The following is a 20,970-nucleotide window of genomic DNA, read 5'->3' as shown; positions in this document are numbered from 1 at the left end:
TACACATGGCTCATTGTCATGAGGCCTGTCAGAGTTGCAATTGTTGACCTTAGAGGCCAATAATAATAAATAATAAACTTTATTTGTATCCCGCCCTTCTCCTTGAAAGGGACCCAGCGCGGCTTACAATAGAGCTGAGCTGTTGATGTTCAACACTTCCTGCTCTGCTTGTCTGGAGGTGGGAGGTGAGTGGGTAATTGGGTGGAACTTGACTTTTCAGGTTGATTTTCTTTTTTAAATCTCTCTTTCCTGACCCAAAATCTGTCTTCTTGCTTTCTTCCCAACTGAAGTGAGGGGTTCCTTCTCCCCTCCAACCCCCTTTCTGTGTGACGCCAGTTCCACAGTTCCCCGTGGCATCTCCCTGCCTTGCACCCTCTCTTCCCCCGTGTGGGGCCTTCACAACCATGGATGACTCAGAAGTGGAGTCGACTGCCAGTATTCTTGCCTCCGTCAAAGAGCAGGAGGCACAGTTTGAGAAACTGACACGGGCACTGGAGGAAGAACGGCGCCATGTCTCTGCACAGCTGGAGCGCGTTCGTGTCTCCCCACAGGATGCCAACCAGACTATGGCCAACGGCACCCTCACCCGCCGGCACCAGGTAAAAATGCCTCAGGTGAGGTGGGCAAGCAGGATGCTTGTCTGCCTTTGATTTAAGTGGTGCCTGCTGGAGTGTTGGTTTCTGTTGGATATAGGTTGTGGAGCAGCTTGGTCCAAGGGCCCTTTGTTGCTGTGCTTCAATAAGCGATCTTGCCAGTGTCTGTTCAGTGGCAGGCCTCAAAACTCTTGGTGATGGAGAGATTAAATAACGGAGTGTTTACACCAGTTTCACGGAGCCTGGCCAGATTTTGCATGCCTACACTCACTAGGTACCATGAATGCAACAGCCAAAAGTACCAGACAGCTATTTTTGTGGTGGATCTACAACTGGAAAGTGGAGTTAGTTCTGGCAAGCTGCTGTATTGGAGTTCTCCCAATATAGCAGCTACTGTGGATTCAGCATGATCTTCTTGCTAATGGGGGAAAGAGGAATTGGTCCTACAGTTTCTTACCTGCTGCTTTTTTGTGGTCTCATGCTGTAGCTATACGGTCTCAAAACAGCAGCTGAGCTACTCCTTACTCGTATATCTAGCAAGAGGAGGTCTGTAAACAGACAAACTGAATTACTTGCTGAACTATGGAAGACCAGACAACAAAATGAAGTGGTACTTACTCATAATGGTACTATTATCTTAAGACTAAAGGTAAAATGTTTCTAAAGCATCCTCATATTCAGATGTCTACTACTGAAATTGGAAACATGCAAGGATGAAGGAAATGCCAAAGTGGGGTGTGGAAGGACCCTCGGGTGACTTGTAAACCTTTTAGCCCAAGTTCTAAATCTTGCTCTTTTTGTTTGGTTTCTACTGGATGTTTGCATTCTGTCCTCCATCCTAAATGGTCAGCAGTTTCAAATGAGTGCTTGTATTGAGCTTATAGTTATAATACAAGTAGTGTTTTCTGGGTCTCACTTAGCCCAGAGGCTCAAGATCTGTGTGTCAACAGGAATAAAACTGGGGTATATGCAGGAAGAATGTTAGTGCAAGTTTAAGTGTCACTGCACAGACTCTGCTTTCAGTTCTTCATTTTGTTGATGGTGGTTAGGTCTACTGAATAGTCCTACATCTGTAGGCTAAGAAAGGGGCTGGGACTTCTGAGCTGTTGTATCTGTGGGTTGGGCAAAGCACACTCTGAACTCTTTAGACACATATAAGTCTACCTTGACCATTACTGTAGTAGGAGCACTTGGGTGATGCCAAGCAGGGGTAAATGTTCTTTTAAATATGCATCACTCTTGGCCTGTAAACAAATGGATAAGAGGTTTTTGTACATGTTTCTCTTCTCTTAAGGAACTATATGATGCAACCAGTATGTACTATTGTACACTCAAATTGCACCTGTCCAGATTTGAACCTCTTAATGTAGGGGCATAGTCACAGAGGGCATGCATGAAGTGAACTGGAGGGACCTGGTCGAACTTGTCACCTTCTGTAACCAGAATTTTCTCTGCAAACTTTGACTCTGGACACAAGCTCATAACCATTTTCTCTTGCAGAACGGCCGTTTCCTGGGCAATGCTGACCTGGAGAGACAGAAATTTTCAGAACTGAAACTCAACGGACCACAGGTAAAGGAAAGAGCTTAGAAATTTCCCTCTAACAAATAGCACTGGCTCATTTGAAGGTTGTGGTGCTGTTTGCCTCTCACTTGTGGAGTGGATCCTGCCTGGTATTTAGATGCAAGACTGATGTTTGGCTACATCATGTGCCTTCTTTCTGTTACCAAATTTGGGCTTGCAGTTCTTACTGACAACTTTGTCAGTAAGCACATGATTTGGAGGTGACTGTGGATGTAATGCAGACGGCAGGTGTGAGTTGCTTGCACTTCTACTCTGTCAAGTTGAAAGCCACCTGACTGCTCAGTAATCCCAGCTATGGTGTGAATAGTGACTTGGATTCTTTGGTTCAAAAGCTTTAGCAAGCACTGTTGAGCTTTAACCTGCACAAGTCTGTATGTTCATTTGTGTGTATTTATCTTTTAAATAACAGGAGCTACAAAATTGGATGGCTGTTTTTCATTGCTTACCATCCTGTATCTTGAGTGGACTTTGCAGATGGTGTCTGACTTCTGGGGAGTCCTGAGTCCATTGTCTAGTGCCTGGATGGAATTGAGCTGATGTACTCTTATCTTCATCTCCCTAGGACCACAGTCACCTCATATACAGCACCATTCCCAGGATGCAGGACCCAGGACAGATTGTTGAAGAGACTTACACTATGGAAGAGGACCCTGAGGGTGCCATGTCTGTTGTTTCAGTAGAGACCTCTGATGATGGGACAACTCGCCGTACAGAGACCACGGTGAGGCGCTACTGATGACTTAACATGTAATGTTATGAAATGTGTCCTTTCTGTCAAAACTGAACAAGAAAGAAATGAGGCTTGTGCGAGCCCTACAGTTCACATAATGGTGTATCCTTTTTTTATTATCCTCATCACATGTCAACTGTTCAACCAATAGAGCTCCCAGGAGGGCTGCAAGGTAGCATGTTCCCTCTCTGTCCCTTCTTCTCCAGCCTAAGTGCCATTAACAGTTATTGGTAGTGATGCTGGCCACTGTTTAAGGCAGAACTGTGACTCTGTAGCCACATGCGGCTCTTTGATATATGATGCATAGCTCTAAGAAATGTATTGACTGAGCTCCTTTTTGCTTCACAATTAACCCATTTTTGCCCATCCCACAGCTGTACATTTTTTATCTCTGTTGCATATATGCAACATTGGGCAGAAATGGCTTAATATAAAAGGTAAATAAGAAATTTTCAAGCTTTATATTTACTAGGTATAAACTGAGAGTCCACTGGATTAAAATATTAGTTTAATGGTTATGCTGAATAAATATATTTAAGAATTTAAATGCTGCTTTTAAATATTGTGGCTTTTGAACATCTGAAATTTATTGTATGTGGCTGTTATGTTAAGTAAGTTTGGCCACACTTGGTTTAAGGTAACCACAATGACTCTTCAGTCCAGGATCTGAAACAATGACTCTTCAGCTGAGCAGGAGGAATTTGTGCTCTAGAAAAGGTGTGTACGACCCAGTCACCTGCTTCCCTGGATCATGGTTAAGCAGTTGGCAGTTTTGCACCTATGCTGTCCCAGATGCCACAAGAACCTACAGTTCTGTCTGCCCTTGCAGCTATAAAACTACAGAATAGGACGTAACTTTTAGTCATGTATACTGGAGGACACGTTTATCAGTAAAGCAGCAGACAGAAGGGTGATCTCAAACAGTGTTCTTCCACCTTGGGTTCAGGACGCCAATGGGGTCATGAAGCCTCAGTTGTAGGGTTGCAGCAACTTACAGGAACAAAAATGATGGATGACCACTGAACTAGAGCACCATCAGGTAAAGGGGAAGCCATCTGGTGTACCCCTTCAGGTGCCAGTGATGTCTCAGTCTTGCTGAGATTCTCAAAAATTTTGCTAAAATAGCTTTCACTTGTGCCAGGCTTCGTGGTAACCTTTTCTGCTCTCTCTAATAAGAATCTTTGGTTACAGTGAACAGTGCTGGGAGGGCATTACGGGGGCAGGGAGTGGGCAGCGATGGGGATGGGAAGTAGGCAAACGGGGTCCTTGGTCAGGGCCGGATCAGCGATGAGGTCCCCAGTCTCTTTTGGAGTCATGGCAAAAAGATTGAAAACCACTGATTTAGAACAAGATGGCTGCTGAAACTGAGTATGTGGTAAAGGAGGCTGAGCAGAGCAATGTCCAGTGGAGCTAGTGGGTGGGAACAGTATAAGAAAGGATCTGTAATTGGAGTTGAGCCTTCTTACTAGCATGGTTAGGGAGGAACTGCCAAGTGTCTAATGGCTCATGATGAACTCTCTAGGTCAAGAAGGTGGTGAAAACAATGACCACACGCACTGTACAGCAAGTCCCTGTTGGTCCAGATGGGTTACCTGTAGATGGCTCTCAAGTAACCAACAACTACATCCAAACCATGGATAGGAACTTCAGGAAAAACACCAATGGTGGCCCAGGTGCCTACATGAGCCAGCCAGGCACAGCCACCCTCCCACGAAACTACCACTACCCAGATGGTTATGGCCGTCCATATGAAGATGGCTATCATGGCAGTGAACACAACTATGGCAGCCTGTCCCGTGTGACCCGCATTGATGAGCGCTACCGTCCTTCAATGGATGGTTACCGGGCCCCAAGCCGTCAAGATGTTTATGGGCCTCAGCCACAGGTGCGGGTAGGGGGTAGCAACATGGACTTAAACCGTTTCCACCCAGAGCCTTATGGACTGGAGGATGACCAGCGCAGCATGGGATATGACGACCTGGATTATGGCACAATGCCAGAGTATGGTACTGCCAGAAGAACTGGGACTCCCTCTGACCACCGCCAAAGGCTCAGGTAAGCTTATGTGGATAGACATTGTAGCAGTCCTTTGCGATATTTTGATGGTCTTGGTGTTGTCGGTGTTCTTAATAGAAAGATGGTGAAGTAACTTTACCACCTTCTGCCCCAAAGATCACTGGTAACGTAGTTGTCAGTCACAGCCAAATCTGCTATAAACCTCGTTTTGGTAATTTTGGGATGTGTAGAATCTTGCTAGAGGAGTCAGCTAATCTAAAATAAGACCTTTTTTTTCTTTTTTTTTAAATGCTCCTTCCAAGGAGAGGCGGGGTGTGTGTGCATGCAGATGCATGTGGCCTTCAGGGTCCAAGATTGCCATCTCTGCTAAGTAAAGAGATGGTTTTTGTAGTCACTTTCTCTTACCCCCAAGTGAGCACACTTGCTAATACCCTTGAACTTCACAAGTGATAAACACAGTTCTCTGTATTGGTCAGTCTTCTCTACCTAAGAAGAAATTCCAAAACAGATCACCTGATTTTGAATATCTCCAGTGCTTGAGTCAAGCAAATCTAGTATTTCTAGCACTTCTGCCTTCCCCCTTCCCCCAAAACCTCTTACTTTTAAAGCTGCTCATGTTAGACATTGGTATATGATGCACTGTTGACTATAGCATGTTTGTCTCCCTGTACTGTGGTGATGAGTTAAGCCAAAAAACCCTGTTAATGTGCATGCTGTTGAAGGATCTTCGTTGCCACTATGTTGGAACTGGTTAAGTGGCTACAGCAGCGTAGAATGTGTAACCTGAGTCTAGTTCTCTGGGGGTGATAAACTGGAGTCTGACCTTATCAATTCATACAGTAGGTAGGATTTGCATAACTTCCTGGATCAAAGGCTGGACTAACTTTCTTCTCCTTGACATCAGGAAATGGTTTTGCTGTTTCCATCTGCTCCTTGAAGTGTACAGCTTAGGTGTACCACCTTAGTGAGAATTAGATCCTGAACTGGAACTCATTCAAGGAAACAGTAGTATTCTACAGATTTTGCCCTCCCCCCCCCCCAAAAAAAATCCTTCTCCCTTGCTATGTACTTACGAGGTTCCTTTAGTTTAGGCAAACCATTCCAACTACAGTGCAAAGATAAAACTAATGTGCTTTGCAGGGTTGTTGCAGAAGTGGTGGAATTTGTGAGAATTGCTGTGCAACTATTATTATCATGATAGTATACCTGTGGTTATGCTAAGGTGCCTTGCTTCCTCCATTGCTAGTGCATTTTGTGCTTATTAATACTCTACTGTTAGGTTTGTGGGATCCCTTCTTTAGGAGCCCTCACAGAGTTGGGTTATGGAATGCTCAGAGCCAAGGGCCTCCTGGGTTCTGCATAAAGATTCTGAAACTATAGAACATCTCATTCTAACCTAAGTTAGTCTAGGATACTGTAACCATGTCATGTTTTGGATGCTGCCTCAAATGCACAATTGGGTGGCTGCTTTCGGAACTTGGGATGTGAGATTCCATTTTTTAAAAACTCCCTCATCCTGATTTGCTAGCACAGTCCATTTCAGAGGCATGGTTAGCAACACTTATCTTAAATTCTCTGACACCAGAGGATGTGGTTGAAGCTTCTGGTAAAATGATGCAGGGCAGTGGTGCTTACTCAGCACAATTTCTGTTCCTTTCCTATAGTTTAGTATGTGATTTGCTTCATGCCAATTTGTGGTCTCTGTCTGTCCTTTGCCTCCCTCTCGCAGCCCTGTGTTCTGAATTTCAGTCCTCCATCCTTTAACAATCTGCCCACCCTTCTGTCCTGCGTTCTGTAGCTGTAGTGAAAAACATAGATTAAAGGTGCACAAATTGGCCAGTTGTGTAATACTTTTCACTCCTGGGCTTGTTGCTTTCTGGGAGGGAAGAATTCCAGTCCTAGTGGTTAGCCCATGAAGTATGCATCTTGTGTAATGGAATAATCTATTCTGGTAGCTTTTGACGTGGCTAAGGAAAGGTAAAGTGGATTCATTCCTCTGCTTGACCACTTGGCTATTCAGATATGCAGATTCTTATCTGAGCAGAGTGCAGGGTACTCTTGCCTGATTGGCTTTCTTGATTGTTCAAAACTGCAGTGCTGTCTAAAATGGATGTTGTTTCAAAGAGATGGATCCTATTTAAGGCGGGGGTAGAAAAAGTGTGAAATTTCTGAATCTTCTAGTTGGTGCCATAGATTGTGTTGCCTCATTTTGGCCTTAGGATATCAAAGCAGTTGAAAGGGAGTCCTGAATCTGATTTAGAGTGTGTTCTCATTAAACTCTCCCTTTCTCAAAGCTGTCTGCCTCAGGGACAGGACAGGGATGAACTTACAGATGTTGGTGTAGTGTCTATCTTCCTGTGAGGCAAAGAAGAGCGGAGGGGTGTCAGATTCAAGTTGAGGGAAGTGTTAACCCTTCTCTCAAAGAAGCACTGATAGTAATTGGAGAAGGGGAGCGCCATTGACTGTCTTGATACAGAAGACTTACTATCTTTCAGCATATGTTTTTGGGTGCTTTCTGTCCAATGTCATTATTTAAACCTCTTCTAAAGCTTTCACTAATTTATCTGCGCTCATTCAGCTGCTTCTACCCTATGAGGCCTATGGCATTCATAATTTCTGGCCGTTATACTCTTGAAGGAAGAGGCTGTTGAAGGTGCTGGGAAAAAGTGATATAAACTGTCTTCTCCCCAAAAATCCTGCGTTTGTGTTGCCTTACCAAGCCCAGGTAGCCATAGAAGGGAATAGTCCTTCTCTCCTGAAAGTGTTATCAAGCATCAGGCTCTGATGGCTCAAGAGACTGGTTTCCAGAAAGCCCAGAGGCTTTGCACTTGGACAACAAATAACTTTCAGAACACCCTACCCTTACCACAGATCTCCTGTGCCATGCCTTATTTGGCTTTATTTTCCTCTGGTAATGGCCGAGTAGGCCATTGCTTAGCAGAGCCCAAATGGTGGCTTTTGTACATTCATTTGTAGCTTTTCCCCTTTTCTCATCAAGACATTTCTGCACAAATCATGGTCTGGATGCTAGCATATTGTGAGTGGTACACTATGCCTTTTTCAGAGGCTGTGTTTCCCAAGCACACAGCAGATGTCAACAGTACAGAACAAGATGGTTGTAGAAACCACATCTGTAACAAGTTTGCATTCAGTTCTAGAAGAGTTTGTGAGCAAAACCTGTGACTGTGCACATTCCTTGGGATTTTGTAGGTGCCAGTGACAAGAGCCCTACAGTTCACCCTCTGTCTTAAATTGGCACTTTGCCCTTTCTTAATGTGTGGTGACCACTATTACTTAACATCATATCAGTCATAACATTATGGCCCATGATGCCTGAAAGCTCTTGATGGCAGATCAAATTGCCCTTTCATGAAACATAGTAGTAAAATTATTATCAGTGACCTGATGGGTAGCTGTTGCTGATGGCAGGTACAGAGAGAGAGACCACCTTGCTAGTGGTTTGGCCTTTTGAGTTGTCAGAGGAGTAAGTGCCAACTTTGTTCGACTTCCAGGTGAGGCCTGCAGAGTTCGGCAACCTGGATGTTTGGTGATATCATCACTGAACGTCTTCAGGCGGTGTCGTGATCCTTCACAGCTGCTGAAGGGGCCCACACTGGCATGGATCCCTTAGAGCAGTGGTTTCCAATCTTTCCTACACTGCAACCCACCTTATCTGGGTGGTGATCCTGGTGGTGCCAGGGGAGGCCCTAGAGGCCTTTTCCAGGTTGTGCTCGGCTGGCGACACACTCTGCAGGCCTCGGAATGGCCTGCAGAAACTCTGAAAGCAATTTAGGGTTTTGGAAGGCAAACTGCAACTTGCTACTTGCCAGTTTATACAATAATATAAAAATAGTGCATATGTCCTGTTCTGCCTCAGCCTTATCTGTGACTTTATATCAGCTGCATATGAAAGCTGCTCCAGTAGAATCTGCATATGTGCACTTTGATCCTGTCCTCTAGCCTGCCAGTTGTGAAATTGCTGTGCTCTTTGCAGACCGATAAAGAATGCAGAAATCTGTGGAATTCATGTGGTTGTCATTTTTGGCTCCTTGTTGCTGCCTTAAATACCATCCTGACTTAAGCCTGATTCTTTTTCTAGGGGAAGTAACTAACAAGATGGCATCTTGGCACACTCTTTTTGAGTAAGGAACAATGCCATTTTCGCTTTAACCATCCTGATGGCAGTTCACCCCTGTGAAGGAGGCGTTAATCTCCAGTATGTCCTCTAGATCTAACTGGCTGTGGAGGGCTCATTAGTGTTCTGCTAAACTTCATAAAGCATGCACCAAACATCTGATGTTGATGTGATCTGGCATACGTCGCTGTACAGGCTTGATTCCCTCATGTTCTCATTTTCACACAGAGAAGTTTAGGCTATTCTGGGCCAGTTTGCTGTTGCTTTGAAAATATCTGGAGATTGTGATGCAGTTTCCCCAAAGCAGCTGCCTGATCCACCAGGCTGTAATAATCTCACTGTTTGAATTCACTTTGTGAATTGAAAGTGGGAGTGGATGTGTCTTACACCCCAGTGAATACAAGAGAGATGGGTGTGGAGGGAGTACTGCCTGCATCTCAAAACACAAACTCAGAACACTGCTAATGTTGAAACAATTTCAGGATGGGGAAAACAACTGATAACTGGTGTCTGCCTCCAGAAGGCATCCTCCAAGTGGCCTTTAAACTTCCTTCCCTCAGGGACTGATTTCTACATAGATTTGTCTGAGGAACTGGCATGTCCCCATCTTGTGCTTCTCAGAAGATATAGGATGCATTCTCAGTTAACACTGAGAACTAGGACCCTTGGGTTCCGCTGTGGTCCTGAATTGACTCAAATGGACTCTGTGCTCATCTGCCTCTGTACCTTGCAAAGGTAGGTGACAGTCTTCTAGGGTAGTGCTTCCCAAACATTTTAGCACTGGGACCATTTTTAAATGACAATCCAATCATGACCCAGTATTTCAAGTGTTAATCACAAACTGGGCAAGTTGCAAAGTTGTTTAATGTTTCGAAAACATTTTGCAATCCACCAAAAATTGGCTCATGACCCCACTGGTGTGGGTTCTAACCCACATTTTGAGAAACACTGTTCTAGGAAGCTTGTCCGCCATTGCAGATCTCCTACTAGAAGAATTCAAGAAAAGCTTAACAGGAACACAGTTTGAAAATCACTGGTGTGAAGTAATCCTTTCCCTGGAACTATTTTGGGCAACGTCATCTTCTTTGGGGGGCTGTGTGCTAGAACAGATAAAGCAAAAGCTTCTTTATTGAACACAGTTTGCAAAAGACAGAAAGGAACCAACTTGTGGTGGTGTTGACTCTCATGAAATTGAACTGGTGAGCTGACTCAAACCTTCATTTGCTTGAAAATGAAGTTTATTTAAAACAGTTGGAAAATGTGCATCATGCCCTGTAAACTTCCATGGTTTTGTGTTTAGGGGAAGGAGAAAGAACATCATGGGGTGCAAGAGAGAACAAAGACACCATGGCCTCCTAGCTTTATTCTGAACAAGTTACTTGCTTGTGTCAGATAGGAGGAGAGGTGCAGGAGGCAGTGACAAATGATCAGTGAACTGGGGCAGCTTCCTTAAGAGGAAGGGTTACAGCATTTGGTGCTCTTTTGTGTAGGAAGATGGCAGCTAAGCACGGACATGATCGAGACATATAAAATTATACATGGGCTGGATAGATGGGAGTTTTTTTTCCCTCTTGCACAATACCAGAACCAGGGGACATCCACTAACCTGAGTGGTAGAAGTTAGAACAGATAAAAGGAAATATTTCCTTACCCAGTGTATAATTAACCTGTGGAACTCTTTGCCACAGGATGTGGTGATGGCACTTGGCCTAGATTCCTTTAAAAGGTGACTGGACAGATTAATTGAGGAGAAGTTGATCACAGATTACAAGCCATGATGTCTAAAAAAATTCTGGATTTTAGAGGCAGCAGATCTCCAAATTCCAGATACAAGGGAGTGGCAACAGGGTACAGGCATCATGCTGTCTTGAGAGCTCCCAGAGGCACCTGATGAGCCACAGTGAGATATAGGAAGCTGGACTAGATGGGTCCTGATCCAGCAGGACTTCTGTTTATGAGAATTCACACTTCTGGTGAAAAGAAGCTTTGTCTCTTTGGGTGCACAAGAACAGCACAAGCTCTTTAACTGCAAATAACAAAGCACACACTGAAAAGTAATCTGAGGATATAGATGACCTGTACAGCTAGATAACTGCTCCAGGTGGTGATAGGAGTGATCTTAGGTGTGCTGTATTTGGCAACGTAGGCACAAATGACGGTGTTGAAGATGCATTTGCTTGCAGGATTTCCTGATAGCCGTCTGAAGAGGTTGTTGGACTGTTCCTGAAGCAGTCTGTGAGATGTACATCCTGGCTCATCTTAAGAGTGGCAAAGCGACCTTGCAGACTAGTTGGTCTCAAGATGAGGAGTATTTTGGTGATGCTGAAATGATTCTTGGTTTCCATCTTGGGCGTAGGTTTTTGTTTGCCTTTTGAAGAGGGTACAATTTCAAATGATCATGCTTGGAAGCAAGAACAGCTGAAGTGATTCTGATATAACATTATCTGCATTAAAACATTAATTAGTGACAAGAGCTTGGCTAACTGGTTGCAACTCGGCTGGCTGTGACTTTAAAGACCTGTATTGTAACTGAGTGTAGATAATGTCCTAGGCTACAGGTGCTGTGCACGCTGATCAAATTGTTGCATTTTAATAAAGAGGAGGAGGAGGAAAGACAGGTCGGACCGGTTTTCATATTCCACAAATAGGAGTGTGGCGCTGATTGTACACACGCATGCATTTCAGCTCCCAAAGAGCAAAATATGTGGTTGGTGTAACTTAATGGCTCCTTCTTATATTATGTTTCCAATGGAAGATGTTTAAAGAAATGCATGGTCATCCAGTGCATTTAAGCCAAATTCCTGATCAGTGAAAGCTCTGCTTAGCCCCACACTCTTCTAAACTGTTCTCATAAGATGCTGTTTGTTTTTTCCACACCCATGAATATTTTTTTAATTAAAGGAAAAAGTGATCTTTTCTAAGTAGGAAATCTCAAGGTCCCAGAACTGTGTATGAACTTGAAGTAGCACAGATTATATACACGAATAAGAAAATGGAGTCTTCAGGGAGTTGCCTAAAAGGATTAGGATGACTGTATTCCAGGAGGTGCAAAGCTTCTGCCCCTTTCTATGATACAAGAAAAATGTCCTCTGTAAGTTTATCCTTGTGACATTGCAGGGAGGTGCTGCATTTGTGGAACTTCTATTTCCAGCCCTGTTGGAGAAACCCCAATAGGTTCGCTGCCACTTTGCTCCAAGGGTATACATTTTCATTTACAGCAGCACAGCTGTTCCCAAACTGGGAAACACCAGCTGTTCCCACCAGTGGGTTGTGACCCAATTTTTGTTGAATCGTGAAATTGCCAGTGCAGATTAGGCATGTGCGTCAAGGATTAAACAGGCTGCCTCTTGTAGGGGCACTGCTCCCCAATCGCCATTATAAACACCCCTTGGCGGTTATAAACCAGGCAGCAGCCTCTAGGGACCCAACCACTACACTAGCGCCTTTTCTGGTATGTCTCAGTCGTTCTGGAAGAGGGGCGCTGGAGGAGGTGCATCAAAGTTAGAGTGGCCTTAGCCGAGCATAGCTTCCAGTATGGCTTTTGTGGTCTGCCTAGACGAGATCTCTAGGGAAATCAGACCTACTTGCCTTCCCCCTCCACAAGTATTTCAATATGAGAACTCTTAAGCGACACCTGAAATCAAGTACAGGGGTCTCTGTATCTGCAGATCTCTTATCCACGGATTCACTACGGATCGGGTCCGTGGGGGAGTCCCCCCGCATGTGCCTCTTCTGGATGTGCATCCATGGTTTCAGTTAACTGTGTGTGTGGGGGGGGGGGGGGGGTCTGGAACGGAACCCCTGTGGATACAGGTGCACACCTGTATAAGCCCAAATACTTTTTAAAATGTTGCTTTTGAACAGAGTTTCAGTGGCTCTGATTGTCCTGATACAGCCTTGGTATTGCAGATAAATTGTGTCATTGAAATTGAAATCTGACTTGACTATCTTAAAAGTTTGGGCCTGGCTTAAATTTTTCATGCATGGGAGTATTGCTGTTTAGAAGATGTGGTAGAACAAAGGTGTGGAAGAAGTCTTGACCAATTTATGTTGAGAGTGGCAAGAGCAAGTTGACTGACTTACGATAGTGTGGTTGGGTATAGATGCCCTCTAATTAACCAGACTGGAATGACTTGTAAGAGCAACCTACATCTTGAAAGGCAAAAACAGCTGACTTGAATTTCTTAACAAATATTAGGAAACATCCCAAGTGACCACAGTGGCAGCAAAAGTAAATTCTAGTGTCCAGTAGTGCATTTGTCCTTTAGGTGTTGCAGGTTCTTCTTCCCAGAACTGTGGGCTGCTACGTCTATGATTGGGCTGCTGCATGCTCAGTCAAGCTATGGATGATGGATCAATATGTTCAGTGGCCAACCAAAATGCTTAGGGTTGCCTAGACCCATTCCTTCCTCTCTCAGGAGGAAGTCTTTTTCCTGATGATATGCTGAACCTCAAATAGTGTGAGGTTGGGGATAATTCCCTGTTCAGCTTCAAGGGGGCGGAGATGAGAACTTGACTCTTTCTTGCTTGGATATGGGGGTGAGGAATCCTTCTTGCAAGTTACACTGAATGTCAGAGGTCCTCAGAACCCTAACAAAATAGCAGGGATGGCCCTTGCCCACCTCCTGGTTCCCAAGTTGAAGAGAGAGCCTGGGACTGGAAACATGGTAGCAACACCTCTCCTAGTTTCAGAAGGGGTGACTTGTCTGCTTTGACTCTGTGCTTCAAGGTGCTCAGAAGACCTTGGAAGTGCATCACCAAGACAAGGATAATCCTCCCTGCAGCTCCACGGCTGGGAGGAAGGCTGGGGTTTGTCACACTTGCCAGGAACCAGTAGTGGCACAGTAGCTCTGGCAAGGAAGGTGGAACTCAAGGTGGTGTCTGAAGTGCCTACCTAAAGGGCTATGATCTTCTGTAGCTCTGGATTCTTTGACAGCAAGGGTTGATAAGGTGTCTGTTCTGCCTACAGCCAGACCCAAGGAGGATCATTCAGTATGATGCTGGGACCTGGTGTCTCCTTGTTGGAAGATGTTTATACTGCCTGAGAGAGATCACAGTCAGCCAGTAGTCCTGCCTGCGAATGTCACATAGCAAGCGCAGTCTTTTGGACTTTGCTTCTGATATGCAGTAATGGGCATGCTACTGTTGGGCTCCTGTATTACCTTGTTCTTTTTGGCACCTAGGAACTTCACAGTGCCTGACACTTGGAAAAAGTACCCCTTTTCTAATCCTGGTCCGAAAGGTGTTTTTTTATGTCCAAAGATAAATGGGGCCAGTTTTTGTTTGTGCAAGTAGAGCTAGTTTCAGTTGTATAAACAACTTGGCCATCTTTCTTTCTTTCTTCTCCATTATAGGAGTTATGAGGACATGTTGGTTGATGACTTATCTAGAGGAGATGCATATTATTGGGCCCCACTGGCCCAACATGACAGAGTCAGTTTAGCAAGCATGGACAGCCTACGGAAAGGAGTCTCTGTTCCAGGCAATTGGCGTCAGCCGGAGCTTCCTGAAGTGATAGCCATGCTGGGGTTTCGTCTGGATGCTGTGAAGTCTAATGCTGCCGCTTATCTTCAACACTTGTGCTACCGCAATGACAAGGTGAAAACAGAAGTGCGCAAGCTGAAAGGCATTCCAGTACTAGTGGGGCTGTTGGACCACCCCAAGAAGGAGGTGCACTATGGAGCATGTGGGGCCCTCAAGAACATCTCCTTCGGCAGGGACCAGGACAACAAGATTGCCATCAAGAACTGTGATGGTGTCCCCACTCTGGTGCGACTGCTGCGGAAGGCACGTGATATGGATCTGACTGAAGTCATTACAGGTACGCGGACAGGGTTGGACTTGGGAGTGTGAGTTCCAGAGTTCTTATGTTTAAACTAATGTGCAAATGTGCTGTGTCATAGGAACATTGTGGAACCTCTCCTCTCATGACTCAATAAAGATGGCCATTGTGGATCATGCCTTACATGCCCTCACAGATGAGGTTATCATTCCACGCTCTGGATGGGAGAAGGAGCCCAGTGAGGACTCAAAACCCCGCCACATAGAGTGGGAGTCGGTGCTCACCAATACCATTGGCTGCCTTAGGTAAGTTGGAGCAGTTGTGTTAGCTGAAAGTGTGTCCCACTTGGAAATAACTTTGCCCAACAGTGGGACAAAGATCAGTGAAGATGCTCCTTTTGGGAAGTCTGGAGGGAATATCTGTCATCTAACCAACTGGATATGCAGTCGCTGGAGACTACTGAATTGCTGACAGGAGGCCTCCGTTCTCTGCTGTGGAGTCTGAACCCTACATTTGGGGGATGGTTCCAAAGCAGATGAAGCTTTTTCTGGTGCCTTGGTTTTCTTGCAGCAACAAAGCCTTCCTAACTGTGACTGGGATGGGCAACGTCCAGATGAACAGCATGTGATCCTTAGCTCATTATGGCTAGGAAGGCAGTGTGTATTGGTGACTTTAACCTCAAGGTAGTCAAGAAGTGTGCTAAGACTTATTGTGCTATGTGATGTTGACGTTGACACTACAGCAGAGAAATATTCTCTTCCCTGCCCTTCTGTATGGATAGAAATGGGAAACTAAATTAGAAGAAAGGGATTCCTATCTTGCTTTTAAAGGTCATTACTTGCTGGTGTATCCATTCTTTCAATGTTTTTTTCCTCTGTAGAAATGTGAGTTCTGAGAGAAGTGAAGCACGCCGAAAACTACGGGAATGTGATGGGCTAGTGGATGCCCTCATATACATTGTCCAAGCAGAGATTGGCCAGAAAGATTCAGACAGCAAGGTAACAAGGGAATGGGAAAGGCAATAAGATCCTTGCTACAATTTACCTTTTGGTTTGAGGAGTAGCTTGTTGGGGCTTTTCTTCCACACTCCACATGGTTCACTCCTTTGTCTCCCCTCTCTTCATAGTAGGAACTGTTGGCCCCTCCCCCCCCTCCATTTTTTTCTGGATAAGGAGGTGCAGCATTTGAGTGGAGATCTGAGACTTTAAGGGAGAGTCAAGGAAGAGTCTTTGTTTTCATCTGATACTCTTGGCATCACACACTGCTGGGAGAAGTCGGAGTATCCCATGAGTATCTTTCTCCATCTTATGGCTCTATGGCCCCTTCTGGATTCGGTGTGCCTCTGAGCACCACTTGCTGGGAGTACCTGTGTGGGAAGGTTCTTTGCCTTCGTGCCTTGGTTGTAGGTGTCCTTGAAGCATGCTGCTTGCCACTGTGAAGTTAGGGTGCTGGATTGGTTGGGACCTTGATTTAATTCAGCAGGGCTCTTCCCTTGTCTCAGGGAATCCTATTCACTATAGATCAATAGTTCCCAAACTGGTAGACTGTGACCCATCAGCCATGACAGCATTCAACCCTAACTCCTTAAGTGGCAGGGAGGAGGGAGATGGCAGCAATCCCCAGGATCATACTGCTGCTGGGGACAGAAGGTTTTCTTTTTTTTTTACAGAAGGAGGCTAGTGAGTGCTAGCCTCCTGGGGATGGTGCTGGCTAAAAGCGAAAAATTGCAACTGGAAACCATTTTTTTGTGATTGCAAAACCAAAGTGGTTTCCAATCACAATTTTTTTGCTTTTTAGAGGCTTGGGAAGCCCTGCGGAGGTGTCCACAAGGCTCCCTGCATCTCAGGAGGCCAGGGATCACTTTGATAAGTTAAAAAAAAAAAGCACCCTTCTGTTCCTGGCAGCAGTGTAATTCTGGGGATCATGTTACAGCGATCCCCTTGCCCCCGCAAAAACTGACAGCTGTCCCAAAGTCTGAGTAGGACTTTGGGAACCACTGCTATAAGGTATATTCCCCCCTCCCAGAGGTAAGAAGGACCTTCTCCACAGCTGTAACAGAATAGGTTGTGGATGATGGCTTAAGAAATCTGCAAGCTATTTGGGACCATCTAGAAATTCCCAAATGTGAGAATACGCTAGGAAATCTAGCTTGGCATCCCTTGCCCTCAGTTTCATACAGAGTGAGAGAGCAAGAATGGACAATCTTCTCATTGCTGGAAGCCTACTACTTTATCCCAACCAGTGAGCTCCACACTCGAGTAATTATAGCCCCTGCCCTCTTCTCCTAACTTTGTTTCTAGGATTCTTGAACAGTTCTAATACATTTGTATTCCACTTTCCCCTCCTGTTGGGAGGTTCCCAGGAGGACTTCAAGAACACCATGACAGAAAAACTAACAATCATTTCAATCCCAAAAACTAGGAGAATAAGTGGGTATTTAACAGTTGTCAGAATGTTGGCAGAGAAGATGCCATCCTAATCTCCCTAAGTAGCAGCACTATGAAGTGCTGCTATGGAGAAGACAGTCTCCCATGTTCAATCAGTTGAGCCTTGGCTACCTTGATCTCTTGTCCCTTCACTGATCTGGCAGAACGTAGCAGCCATAATCAGTGGCACAGCTCCTCTTACTGAATGAGTTACAGCAGTGGTTCTCAAACTGTGGGTCGGGACCCACTTGGTGGGTCGCAATGCAATTTCTGGTGGGTTGCGAGAAGCTGGCAGCCGCCATCTTGGAATATGGCAAAAGACCTGGGTGGTGCCAGTTTGGAAGTGGGCAAAGCCTGGGTGTCGCCATTTTAAACTTCACCCAGCATTGCGAAGTAACTGAGGGCGGCTTTCACCTGTGCAAAGAAAGCAGCATGCTGCTGCCTTCCAGCTGGACCTTCCTCTGCACTTGGAGGCTTTTGGGGGGGGGGGGTGCGGCAAATCGCGGAGTGCAGGCAAAGGAGGACAGGGAGAGACTTGGAAGAGCCAGCCAGGCTTCTCCCCACCAACCTCTGTCAGCTCAGCTGCCTGGACGGGCTGGGCTGCCTCGGGGTTGCAAGACAGAGCAGCTTCCCCCCCAGCTGGACTGGGGCAGTCCCGCATGATCTCGCCTCTTGTGAGCCTGTCTTGAAAGCAGCATCGCTGCCGCCACCGCCCCCCCACTGCCGATTGCACCCCTTATGGTACTGCTGTCCCCTCTCTCCCAGCACTTCTTCTAGGGCTCCTTGCAGGAATCTCCTCCTCTGCATCATCTCTCCCTCTCTGCAAGCCGTGGTCCTTTCCTGCCCTGGCTAGCATGTCCTCTCTTTACATCTTTGCTGGGGTGAGAGGGGATCCCTGGTTGCCTGGCTGCCAAGAAAGCAGCTAGGAGGGGGGAGGCAAGCCTGGTGTGTGGGGGAGTAAGCCCCATTACTTACCTGGGAGTAAACCCCATTGCCAGTAATGGGAGTTAATTCTGAGTAGGCATGTTTAGGCGAGCAGCTGAGAGGGGGAGGTGAGGGGAGATGTCTCTCCTTATCTTCCTTCTGAGGGGGATACTACTGTTCTTATTTCCTTTATTTACAAAAGCTCAAGCTACTTCTTGTATTGAGGTTCATGAGTAGGGTGCACTTGCTTCTGACCAGTACTGAGCACAGTATCAACATCCACATCAGTGTTAGTTTCAAGCGAAATACAAGAAGTATTATCATTATTAACAGTATTTATATACTGCTTTTCAACAAAAAGTTCACAAAGCGGTTTAAGTAGCTAGACATTTTGTAAATAAAGACGGAAATAAAAACAGTAGTAAATACACAAATATTTTGTTCCAGATGTTTTATTTTTATTCTTTTTGCTTGATAGCAATAGTAGTGAGGGCAGGAAGAATTGCAAGAAGCTTCTGAGCTGGAATACTTTCACTTGTCATTTATAGTTTGAGTTCCTAGGCAGGAACTTCCTGCTTGATGACATCACTTCAAGTTCTGACATCATAGTGATGTAACTTCCTGTTTGATGTCATTTCTGGCTATGACATAACTTCCAGGTTGATGACATCATGTCGGGGGGGTCCCCAGACAAATTGTCATTCTCAGAAGTGGGCTAAAAAGGGTGAGAACCACTGAGTTACAGTATGCTCTGTATTTGAGAGTCTTGATTTGTGTCGGCACCTCGGGGTTGTTGTCGACTACCAGACCAAAATCTTCTCACTGAGATGTAGAGCACTTTCGGGGCTACTGCTTTCTTGCTCATTCAAATGTACAGTCTATGAATCCATTGACTTAAGCATCTAACTTGAAGAACTGTTTTTTTGTCAGCTGGTGGAAAACTGTGTCTGCCTTCTGAGGAACTTGTCCTACCAGGTGCATCGTGAGATCCCACATGCAGAGCGCTATCAGGAAGCCCCCCTCAATACTGCCAACAATGCTGGCCCCCATGCAGCCAGCTGCTTTGGTGCCAAGAAAGGCAAAGGTAGGTTCCTCAGTGCCTGGGGCTTGTCCAGCTTTGTAGGTGGCAAAATGAGGGAGGGAGGGAGAAGTTTTACATTGACTACTTCCAAGTCATCCTTGACTTCTTGGGACATGTTGCTTTTTATCGAAGCCTTCTGTAGCTGTGTTAACTTTCTGGCTCTCCTCTCTAGCTCTCAAGACCTAATGTCTTGTATGGTGGGCTTTTTTGTTTGGTGTGTCAATCAAGGTGATGGATGGGTCTTCAACTAATTTGGGGCCTGTTTCCCCTTCTCTTTGCTTTTCTTACAAATGGCCTGTGATCCTGCTGGCACCTCTTCTCTCTTGCCTCCCTTCTTCCCTGTCCTTCTCTCCGCCCAGACGAGTGGTTCTCAAGAGGTGAGTTGAGTGCTTTTTTTGCAGATGCTGGGGGGAAAGCATGCAGCGTTCTTGCACGGGGCATTGTAAGCTTCTTTCCGATCTTTACTCCACTCTTGCCAATAAGGGGGAACTAGTCTAGTAGTGCAAGCAAAAAACATGTTCTGTGTGCGAGAGGGACCTTGTGCTGCTACTTTTTTCTTTCTTGGGAGAGTTCCTGGTTCTCTGTTACATTTTGAACACTACTAAGGAAGAGAATCTGTCAGGGATAGGGGACTGGTGAGGATTGATTTTAAGCCACTTCACATGTTACACTAAGTTTCTTGAGATGTACACTTCACACTTTTACATTTACTCTTAAGAGTGAATGTGACAAATCTTGTGAATGCATGTATTGTACATGTCAGGAGCCACAGTTGGTTGCAGTTCCCTGTTGAGCGCACATTCTGGTTTACTTCTCAATCTGTGAAATGACCCTTATTCTTGCATGAGAAATCTAGAGAGGAAGAAAGGCATGAAAATGCCTCTGAAAACAGGCTTCTATCTTTGTAGTCCTGTCTGATTTCTGTAGGTACTGTCTGTTTTGTTTTTTTTACAAAAAATTTAGGCAGGAGATTCAGCTCTGCCTATTTCACTAGTTGCTCTTGTCAGTAATAGTTATCCCAATCATGGAAAAATATTAGTTCTCAAGTTGTTGAATATGAATCTTACAAAAAATGAACTTTGCATCATTTTGTTCAGGGTCTGTCTTGGTACTGCTGTGGGTGTAGAATATCTTGAATTGACAAGCATGATGTATGTTTCTGGATCCAGAGAGGGAGAGGGAGTGCAGAATCATTCTTCTGAATCTGAGGGAAAGGAGCAAAGATAATGATGATGCTGGAAAAACTCTGAGATTTGAACTATTGTCAGTCATAAAAGACGGGACTGGGGGGAGGCAATTTGGGCTTGGAATACAGTCACTCTCTATGCTAAGTACTACTGGAGTGACAAATGTCCCTTGTTAACATATATCTTCTATCTGTGTCTTCCCTTTTAAGCAGAATAATGTGTAACTTTTAAGTAGGTAACTGCTATTCCCTTGCTGCTGTGTAAGCATGTCAATGTATCTGAAGAATTTCTCCCTTCTAGTGTTGTCCCTTCTCTTTCAAGGTAAAAAACCTGCAGAGGATCCCTCTACTGATATAGTGGACTTCCCCAAAAGAACAACCCCTGCAAAAGGTACTTCTCTTCCTGGCAATGATGTCTCCAGTGTAGCGACTTCTTACATGTATACCACATATTCAGCTGTAACTGAGGCGAAGGACATGAGTCATGCAGTGTTGAGACATGTTTTATTGGGG

The 20,970-nt window shown here is 45.2% G+C and overlaps 1 protein-coding gene across 3 annotated transcripts in view; it reads left to right on the top strand.

Annotated features, from left to right (window-relative positions):
• CTNND1 (catenin delta 1) overlaps positions 1–20,970 on the top strand; it is a 56,615-nt gene that overhangs the window by 25,113 nt on the left and 10,532 nt on the right. For 2 of the 3 annotated variants that reach the window (XM_066611359.1, XM_066611357.1), the window contains exons 3-12: positions 291–599; positions 2,094–2,165; positions 2,740–2,898; positions 4,430–4,962; positions 14,413–14,879; positions 14,962–15,145; positions 15,721–15,838; positions 19,121–19,274; positions 19,631–19,648; positions 20,780–20,848. In XM_066611359.1, coding sequence (XP_066467456.1) covers positions 405–599; positions 2,094–2,165; positions 2,740–2,898; positions 4,430–4,962; positions 14,413–14,879; positions 14,962–15,145; positions 15,721–15,838; positions 19,121–19,274; positions 19,631–19,648; positions 20,780–20,848 — 1,969 coding nt within the window. In that variant the 5' untranslated portion in view covers positions 291–404. The remainder of the gene's footprint in view (positions 1–290; positions 600–2,093; positions 2,166–2,739; positions 2,899–4,429; positions 4,963–14,412; positions 14,880–14,961; positions 15,146–15,720; positions 15,839–19,120; positions 19,275–19,630; positions 19,649–20,779; positions 20,849–20,970) is intronic. The other variant, XM_066611360.1, reaches the window with a different exon arrangement.

Source organism: Tiliqua scincoides, chromosome 1, assembly GCF_035046505.1.
Source record: "Tiliqua scincoides isolate rTilSci1 chromosome 1, rTilSci1.hap2, whole genome shotgun sequence".
Classification (NCBI taxonomy): Eukaryota; Metazoa; Chordata; class Lepidosauria; order Squamata; family Scincidae; genus Tiliqua; species Tiliqua scincoides.
Note: the sequence above shows the minus strand (reverse complement) of the source record. Positions and strands in the feature narration are given on the sequence as shown.